Raw genomic sequence first — 9,282 nt, forward strand, 5'->3', positions numbered from 1 at the left:
ACCTGGGCCGCAACAACCTTATCCGCAACCATGAAACAGCGAATTACATACGTGGTGCAGAACCCCGATGATTTCTCGCCCGAGCAACTTGAAATCGGAAAAGATGCCCAAGGTCCATTCTTCGCCGTCAAGGGCATTGAAGCCGCAAAGGAACACCGCATCACGTTTGGGTTAGACGAGCTACATGACCACGTACGTAAAACAGCCCCGTTCTGTTCAGCTGCATATATGTGAATATTGAAACTTTTGGTGTAGCTCAAAAAGTATTTTGCACAATGGCACGAAATGCATTGGCGTTGGCAATCGCAAAAACCCTACGCTGCAACACCGCCCTTTACATCACGGCTGCCAAGTGGTCTACATGCCTTCTTTACGCCTTTGGACACGACCCCTGACGACCTGTTCTGCAATGCGCTCAAAGACGTGCCTGGTCTGGAAGCGAAGTGTTCCACCGCCTCTGAGAGCGCTACCAAACTGCCTATCCTCTCGGAGCGCTTCGCCATGTCTCCTTCATCGCAGTTCTACGCTTACCATGGAGATGTTAACTTCATGAAGGAGCATCTCCAGTCTGAATTTTGCAAAGGAGACAAAAAGGCTTACTGTATGGACTTGGTTGCTGAAATATTCAAGTCGACGTACATTGATGTAGACTACGACACCATCTCGCGGGTTGTAATCGTGACTGCATTCTGGCCACATGCAGATGAGACTGAAAAGAGCTGGAACGATTTAATCAGGCCGCCGACCAAAGATGCAATGGTCGAGATCGGTGTGCTGAGCCACGAGGGGAACGCGGATCCAGAAGACATTCAATTTGGAGGTTTCTTGACAGTGCTGGGCCAAGACGACAAACCGAGTACGTTCTTTGACGATGCCGCATTCCTCCTTTCTCGAGGACCATAGCAGCTAACCCAGCAATAGAACCCACACGCTTCCAGACACCAACACGCCACTACCCACTCCTTGCGCCCTCGAAAAATCCCACGACAACACCAAAATCCCACCCGCTCACCTACACAACCAGCTTCAACCAGCCTACAGGCCTCCACCCGACCCTAACCCTCACCTTCCCAGCACAAAACTTGACTGCCCCAGCCTCAACGTGCAAACTACACACGTACCTAACCCTCCCGTCGTACCTCTTCATCGACCAATACCAATTCAACGACCTCCTCTTCCTGCAATCCAAGAACCTCAAGCGTTTGCGCTCCATCGCCGGCACCACCGACCTGGAAGCCCCAGACTGGGCCGTGAGCCAGTGGGGTTCCGCAGCGCTGTTCGAGCTGGCCGTGCCGAAACCAGAAAAGATCGAGTACCCAGAAGTCGATGTCGGGGCTGGCGAAAACGTCTGGGAGGGGCTGCCGACGCACAAGATGCCAGAGGGTGACTGGAATATTAGTATCCCGTTGCATTTGCGCTACTTGCCTGCTGAGCCGCGCTCGCACACGCGCTTGCCGGTGCCGTGGCCCGTGGTGTTTTGGGCGTGTAGAGCAGAAGAGGGGGCGCTGCATGCGTCGAATCCGTTTGATAGGGTGCATCTGGGGTATGAAGGATTGTTTGGGCCCAAGACGCGGTTCATGACTGTGCAGCCGGATGTTGCGACGCAGGAGCTGGTCGAGTATATTCAGGTGCCTGTGCTGGATACGAGACGGGCGGGATGGGTTCAGGCGGGGACAATGGGAGTCGTGTTTGCGGCGTTTTTGGGACTGTGCTGGGTCTTGTTTGGGGGGAGTAGAAGCAAGGGACAAGACAAGGCCGCCAAGGGGAAGAAGACGCAGTAGTTGGTGATTGTAATAGATCAGCCTCACGTTGAAACGTTGCGAGAAATTCAAGATTGGTAAAGCTTCATTTACTCTTGTTGTCGCTCTTATGCAGCGCTAATCATCTGGGTATCTTTTCGTTGCCTATACACTGTTCCTCCTACGCCTACATTCCGTTTGTACATGGCGCCGCCAGTACGTGCATCACATCTACTCCCTTAGACGACCACGGGCGCATCGACAGGGATGCTAGGCATGATGGGCACGGGGGTACCGGGGAAAATAGGGTAGAGCGCATACACGGGTCCCGCGCTGTCCTCGCCGTCAAACAGCATCAGATTCTGAATTGGCTGTTCGCGCTGACCCAGCACATTGATGACATCCTGGGCTAGCTGGCCACCCAAGAAGGCCGTTACGGGGGCTATTTCACTGCCCAGATTCTGCAGGAAGCTTCTCAGGACGTCTGCTCTGAGAGATTCGGTTGGGAGGAGGAGCTCCTTGTGCTTGACGTTGGCAATGGTCGTGAAGAGCTGGAGGTCCTGGGGCGTGTGCAACGGGTAGATGCCGTGGCCGTTGCGCTGGTACTCCCACAGTGCGCGCACGCAGGTGAGAAGTGGGTGGACCTTTTTCAGTCTCCTTGCATTGTTGGCAATGTCGACGGGCAGCGGCGAGTCTTTGGCGAGCATGAGCGGGCTGTAGAGCTCCTGCTTGCTGACTAGCTCCACGACCTTTCCATTCTCCTTCTTGACCTGCACGCCCCTGACGCTTCTCGTCGTAGTCTCGGGACCAATGTGCGTGTCGCGGTTGCTCTTTTCGCGCTCGATGACGAAGTTGTGCTCGACGAGGTCGGCAAAGATGTAGCCGTACATGCCGTGCGATGCGCCTGCGTAGAAGGGCTTCTTTGCTATGCGCGCGCCAGCGTTGATGGCGGAGGTGGAGAGAAAGTCCATGTCGGTGGCTATGATGACGTCGTATGCGGCATAGAAGCTGGGATCTTGCTCCATGCGGACATCGGTGGTGATGGTCTTGACGGCGACGCGGGGATTGAGCTTCTCGACCTGGGGCTTTGCAGCTTCGGCGCGGTTCTTGCCCACGTCGGCGTCGGTGATGAAGAAGGACGCGCCCAGGTCATCTTCGGTGACGGCCTCGTGGTCGGCGAGCGTGATGGAGCCAATGCCGGCGAGGACGAGGTTCTTTGCGATTTCGTTGGCGAGGGCCTTGATGGAGACGAGGAGGATGTTGGCGGTGCGGATCTTCTGTTGCGCCTGCACGCCCCAGAGGCGGATCTGGCGGTCGTAGAGGGCGATTTCGTCTGCGGAGATCTTGTCGGCTTCGGCAATGGCAGCTACCGTCTGGCCAGCGGCGTCTTGGGCAGGGAGGGCGCCATTGGTTTCAGGCAGGGGTATCGCGACGGGCTCGGTTGTGCCAGTCATGGTTTGGTGGTGGGGTGGAGGAGGAAGAGGGGGCGGCGTGGGTGAGAGGCACAAGTGCAAGAGCAGGCAGGCAGGCGTGAAGGCGACTGCCTGTCTGGGCGGCGCGGTCAATGCAGCAGCCCAGACGCGTGGGCAAACAAATGGAAAAGCACAAAAAAACAGGACGGCAGTCGGGCTGGGGCTGGATTCGAGGCGAGGGCCTGCAATTGGCAGCAATGGGCGGGCAGAGAGTGCAGTGCAGGTAAGAGCAAGTCAGAATAAGAATACTAAGCGCAATGGCTGCTGCCATGGGATGCGATGCGGCTCTGCACGACAGGCACAGGACAGGAGCTCCGGGGGGGGCAGCTTAGCTTTGCGCGCCACACCCCGCGCGCGACGGGCGACGTGGGACCGTTGCCAAACTGCCTGGCACGGGGCAATGCGCTTCTGTTCGTGGCCTCTCAGCCTCCAACAAGAGCGCCAGTCCTTCACCTCGCTCCGCCCCCCCCCCCGTGTTCCGCCCCCCCGCCCCTCCGCCTCGCCCTCTCTCCGCCACCAGACACAGCCCATCTGCTGCTGCTGCTACTGCCTCTCCCCAGCACTCCTGGCGTCTTCCGGCCGGCCTTGCTGCGTCCCCTCGCCCGATGAGAGCGCGCACCGACGTCACCAATGCCCAGACCGCCTCCGTCTCCGTCTCCTCCTCCTCCTCCTCCTCCTCCCCCCGCCAGTTTCCCCTTCACCACCGGCAGCTTTGACTTTCCCCATGCGTCGGCCTCGCCGCCAGATGCTGCCCGCCCGCCCTCGTCGTCGGCACCACACAATGCTCTGCACCCCGTAGCCGACGACCAGACGGCCGCGCACGATGCGCCATTGTCGCCGCAGCAGCCCTCCCGGCGCGTGCGCACTCGCACCTCCACCAGACGAGGCCCACTGCACCGCATATTCGGCCCTCCACGTGACAGCGGGGCCGCCGATAGCCTGTCGCGGCGGCCGCCCACCGCGAATCCCAGCCGTCCCCGTGCCACGCCGAGTGAACGCTACCTCCGCCGCTCGCAGGCCCGCATACGAGAACAACGCGAGGCCGACATGGAGTCGGCAAATGACATGCTAGACTCGCTGAGTGACGTTCCCCTCAGCAACCCCTTCACCACGCATGCCGCCACGCACACGCGCCCCCGCAGCCCCATCGTCCAGGTCAACAGCGAGCGCAGGCACAAGCGCCGCAAGCTGCAGCACGACACGGGGCCCGCCACCGAGTACATGTGCTTCAAGTATGGCCACAAGGGCCAGGTAGTACCCGGCCGCCTGCGCATGGAGATTGTAAGCTGCGACGGCGGCGAGCACCGCAGAGACAGCCCCCCGGGCCTGTACCGGGTCCAGAATGTGTTGCGCAACGATAAGAGTGTATACTGCAGCGAGAGCTCCCAGTGCAACCTCTTGCTCAAGCACATCGGAGAGGCCTCGTTTGCCCTTGACAAGGTTGTCATTCGAGCACCGGACCGTGGATTTACGGCTCCGTATGTGTCTTCTGTTGATGGTCTGATGCCACAGCTAACCTCGCAGCAGTGTCCAAGAAGGTCTCGTGTTTGTGTCCATGTCGGCCGATGATCTCTTGTCCGGGACATGTGCATACAATCTGCGCTATGATACCCAATCTCCCCTCATGTCGCCCACGCCCAGCTCTCTCAACGAGGACAACGAGCAGATATCCTTGCGAGAGGCCCTTGACGACCCTTTGGTGTGGCAGTACCCGCGCCAAGGCACCCAAGAGGAAATGGAAGAGCGCATTGAGAACCTCCGTCTTCGCAATCAACGGCTCAACGCCGAATCGGCAAACTTGATCTCGTCGTTCCGGTCCGACTCGGACCGTCGACGGGTACTGCGTCAGATGGTTGAGCATGAGGACGAGGCCGACGCTGACAACTGTGATCACATGGCAGAGGACTCTTACAGCGGTGCTGCTGGCGTTTCGGCTCCTACTCCACCGCCGTTTACCGTAACCACGGCTGCCAGTGATGACGACGAGTCAGAATCCAATGAAGAACTACCAAGCGCGGCCATCATGGCAGACCGTCTGCGCAGGGAGAGCCGCTGGCACCCAGACAGCGACGATGATGACGATGAGACGATACCGCGGCTGGGCTCTCTCCGGCGGGCGCCCGCGCTCGAATACAGTGCGTACGGAGAATGGCAGGAGCGGAGGGAACGGTATCTGCAGCCAATTCGAGCGTCGCGGGTGACTGCGCCCAGCCGCATCGAGCCAGGTGAGCGTAGTGCAGACAGTGAAGCGCTGATTGCTCCCCACGCGCGCTTCTTCATTGCCAAGAACAAGAACAAGATTACCATCAAGTTCCACCCGTCCATGTAAGTTGAATAGGCTCTGGTTGGAATGAGGCATATGCTGACGTTGGTGGTGCAGCTCGGGAAGATATATCCTGCTCAAATTCTGGAGCCCCAAACGAGACGGCAACATTGACATTGAAAGCGTTCAGTTCTACGGTTACTCGGGTCCTCGATATTTCCCGGCCGTTCAGCCGCGGTGAAGGGCAGCCCGACATGGTGTCATGTACAATAGGACATGTGGGGTGTCGAGATTGGTTTTGGTTGGAGACTGATTAGGCAATTATGCCAATGAAAAGGGGGCGTGTGCGGTCTTGTGAGGACGTATTGCACAGAAAGCATGTATAGTCTGTACGTGCACCCATGTATGACAATGATACCCAGATATAGAGCACATGACTGTATGGTTGAAACAAAGAGAACAACCAGCGCCCAGGAAGGCGGGTTGTTGTGGTGGTTGTCGAGCAGTACATGTACTAGCTTGTCAAGACGAAGATTACAAGGCAAGCTTGCGTGTTTTTTGTGGCGGGCGGGTGTGTCTAGGTGTAGGTGGCAGCAGGCGTCGTATGCATATTGGAGCCGCCAGACAAGTAGGCAATGAAGGCGAGTGCGGGATGGGTGTGGCGCTAGGAGAGCATGCACATGTGGCGCGGCACTTGAATGGTTGACGTCGCATGAGAGTCCAACTGCAACTGGCCCTCGACCTTGATCCTTGGCCCCTGGCTCTGGGGAGGTTGGGTTTGCGCCGTGAGCCGAGGCACAAGGGAATAAAGGCAGAGTATCGCCGTGGTCATGGAGCTAACATGGCTCTGCTTGCTACGGCACCGGCCCATGACTTCAAGTCGGGGCTGGCCATGGCCATGGCTACCAGGCTGCTTAGCTCGTCCTCGTCTGTCATATTGCTTACTGTGGCGGTAGCACCAAAGGCCTCACACCCCCTCGCCCGTGGTGTATGTGGCTAATTAAGCTGCAGACGCTAGCATGGCCGACTATTGGTACTTACAGTTCGACAGCGGCACGCCATGGTTTGTCCGTGAGCTTGAGAGGGGACGCGACATGGGCCTGGCAGTGGCCAGCAGGTCTCGATGCCGCGTCAGCCGGGCTCCTTTTTGAGCTTTTATCATTGTTTTTTTTTTGGGGGGGGGGAGGGGGGGACAGAAACCCGCTCATGGGACTGGGCAAGGTGTGGCTGTGGGGGGTGGTCGAGATGCAACCATGGGCTCGGCATTCAGACGCCATTCGACTTGCCGCTACTGCTGGCTTGCAAGCTGCAAGCTGCAAGCTGCAAGCTGGTAATCCATCTAGTGCCAGCGCGGCCGCCTTACCCGGTACCGCATGGAGCCGATGCTGTTGCTGCATAAACAGGTTCTCCTTGGAGCACACGGCTCCGCCAGTTATCCAAGCACCTCCATTGCCTGCCACACCAACTGCTGTGCCCACGCCGACGCAATGTCTCGCCAGCGGCACGACAGAGAGGCTTTGATACGCTGAATTGCGACGGCTTGCTCGGCCGGGAAGACCGTCGGTCACTGGAGCTTTCCCACAGAGCCGGCTGGGGTGGACGATCACTTCACCCACACCATAATCTGGCAATGGCACCGCTGGGCAGAGCGTCTATGGTCACGTCACAAGCAACGTCTGGAGTCGATGGCTCGGTCCCACCGATGTGTGCAGTACCGCGTTTGTGCAATTTGGGAATGCCATAGTAGCTCGAGTCGCCCGGTCATCCCTCTGCATGTGCATGTGGCTGTGCAGGCCAGAACAAGCTTTCTTGTATCCATCATGATCGCTCGGCTGGCCGGGTCGTTCCATCTAGGCACGGCCAAGAGCCAATGAATACGCCTCGCTCGCCCTCCGCAGCCGCCACATGGCGCTACTAAGCTTTGGTCTAAATTAATCAAGCCTGGCAATGGCTGCGGCGAGGCTCGTCTATCATCCGCGAAACCAGACAACCGACTTGATTTCAGGATACAGTCGGCTTCATTCCACCTTGGGCATAGCCTGACGAACAACGACGGCCTCGAAAACGACGGTGTCTACACTTTCAGTCAAGCGCTCAAGCGGCTCGGATGCGACGGTTGCTTCGTGCAGCACTCCAGATCCCTCTAGCAATCATGGTTGGACCAAGGCGTTTGGTCTCAAACGACAAGCCTAGTATAAGAGTCGGGGTGCTCAGCCTGTCAGGAATCTTTCTCATCCCTTTCACACCCTCCACCATTTCAGTCACTTCAATCTCTCGACCCACCCACACTCGCTCACTCCTCCCAAAGTAGAAAGAAAGAAAAAGGCCAAAGACTTCACCATGCTCTTCACAAAGGTTGCTTTCGTCTCCGCTCTTGCGGCGCTCGCTGCTGCCCAGGACACCAGCTTCAACACCGACAAGGTCCCGTCGGCGTGCAAAGACACATGCTCCAAGGTCGGCGACATTACCAAGACATGCAAGAACGACCATAGTACGTACCTTTGTATATCCAGATCAACTTCTAAACAAAACAAAAAAACTAACCCCTGCCGCAGACAACGACGCCTCGGCAGCACTCAAGTGCATCTGCACATCGACCGACGCAAACTCCATCATCCCGGACTGCGAGGCCTGCATCCGGTCCCACAACGACAACAAAACCGATGGCAACGACGCCGACGCTTACCGTCTCCTGACCGAGTGCTCGTACACCACTACCACGCTGGCTGCCAGCCAGGTCGCAAAGACAACCGTCACTGACACAACTACCTCGACCGACGTCACCACAACACACCACAAGACTAGCAACCCGGCTCCTATGAAGACGGCTGGTGCGGCTGTTGGTATTGGTGCTTTTGGCATTGCTGCTTTGGGTTTGTTGTAGGTGTGTAGTTGTTGGGTGTATGGGCTAGTGTTGCAGCGTCTGTGTGGGTGTAAAGAATATAGTGACTGGTAATTTTGGTGTATGGGAAGTGTAGATAGTTAATGGATTGATTGACTTGATCATACCATTGCTTTTTTGAACCCGTCGTCCACCCTGACAACTGCAACTTGAACGCTCCGTCAACACATGAAGAAACACATACCGAAACGCCACACTAGCAACACATCTACAACACCCACCCAATAACTCGGTCTTGCATAATTCTACACACAAGACACGCCAGTACCCCATCTACCCATATATGCAGCCTCTTTGTAAGTCATACCCCCCTTCCACAATCGCTCTACCTGCATATCTCTAAATCCCCAATGATTGACCAGACCTAGGGATATAGGGAGTCTAACTCTCTCCTTACCCACCACGCACAAGCTACAGCCACTTGAACAGTAAAAATTCTATATATAGAACAACGCACAACCCAACAGAAGACAGATACTCCAAGCACCACGCTACCACTATAAGTCCCAGGCGTCGCCCGTCCCTTGATGCCCTACAGGAGAATTTCCAAGCAGGGACGTTAAATGCATTACATCCACACATCTATACACACACACACACATACACACACATACACACACATACACACGTATCCCCTCCCCCCTTTTTTTCCCTTTCCCTTTCTCTTTCCCTTTTTTCTTTTTTTTCCCACCACACCAGCCCCACCGACAAAAGCGCGCGCTCTGTTTAATCTCACACCCACAATGCAAATGCCGGGGAAATAAAACGCATTGCAATGCCTACTTTGCCTCGAATAAACACATGAAATAACCATAACAAGGAAACAAGAAAAGGAAACAAACAGGTGGGGGGGGGGGTTTTGTAAAATATCTGTCAAGTAAGTACGGTTAATACGAGAGAGAGGGG

The 9,282-nt window shown here is 56.6% G+C and overlaps 4 protein-coding genes across 4 annotated transcripts; 3 read left to right on the top strand and 1 right to left on the bottom strand.

Annotated features, from left to right (window-relative positions):
- Nucleotides 1-30: 30 nt before the first annotated feature.
- SETTUDRAFT_159723 (uncharacterized protein) lies at nt 31-1,781 on the top strand (the record flags this gene model as incomplete). The annotated part of the gene is made up of 3 exons (XM_008024939.1): nt 31-192; nt 256-856; nt 922-1,781. The coding sequence occupies 3 exons, from the start codon at nt 31-33 to the stop codon at nt 1,779-1,781; spliced, it is 1,623 nt and encodes a 540-aa protein (XP_008023130.1).
- Nucleotides 1,782-1,978: 197 nt separating this feature from the next.
- SETTUDRAFT_105345 (uncharacterized protein) lies at nt 1,979-3,193 on the bottom strand (the record flags this gene model as incomplete). The annotated part of the gene is made up of 1 exon (XM_008024940.1): nt 1,979-3,193. The coding sequence occupies one exon, from the start codon at nt 3,191-3,193 to the stop codon at nt 1,979-1,981; it is 1,215 nt and encodes a 404-aa protein (XP_008023131.1).
- Nucleotides 3,194-3,841: 648 nt separating this feature from the next.
- On the top strand, nt 3,842-6,062 carry SETTUDRAFT_46192 (uncharacterized protein; the record flags this gene model as incomplete). The annotated part of the gene is made up of 3 exons (XM_008024755.1): nt 3,842-4,689; nt 4,739-5,536; nt 5,592-6,062. The coding sequence occupies 3 exons, from the start codon at nt 3,842-3,844 to the stop codon at nt 5,713-5,715; spliced, it is 1,770 nt and encodes a 589-aa protein (XP_008022946.1). The 3' UTR covers nt 5,716-6,062.
- Nucleotides 6,063-7,756: 1,694 nt separating this feature from the next.
- SETTUDRAFT_167845 (uncharacterized protein) lies at nt 7,757-8,482 on the top strand. The gene is made up of 2 exons (XM_008024941.1): nt 7,757-7,965; nt 8,030-8,482. The coding sequence occupies exons 1-2, from the start codon at nt 7,815-7,817 to the stop codon at nt 8,356-8,358; spliced, it is 480 nt and encodes a 159-aa protein (XP_008023132.1). The 5' UTR covers nt 7,757-7,814; the 3' UTR covers nt 8,359-8,482.
- The last annotated feature ends 800 nt before the right edge of the window (nt 8,483-9,282 follow it).

This window comes from Exserohilum turcica (genome assembly GCF_000359705.1).
Source record: "Exserohilum turcica Et28A unplaced genomic scaffold SETTUscaffold_13, whole genome shotgun sequence".
NCBI classification, from domain to species: Eukaryota; Fungi; Ascomycota; class Dothideomycetes; order Pleosporales; family Pleosporaceae; genus Exserohilum; species Exserohilum turcicum.

What these genes read in the sequence shown, in the direction of transcription:
- SETTUDRAFT_167845 (XM_008024941.1), top strand. Translation starts at nt 7,815, where the DNA reads ATGCTCTTCACAAAGGTTGCTTTCGTCTCCGCTCTTGCGGCGCTCGCT. An exon ending in GACATGCAAGAACGACCATA is followed by an intron (nt 7,966 to 8,029) that starts GTACGTACCTTT and finishes CCCCTGCCGCAG; the next exon opens with ACAACGACGCCTCGGCAGCA.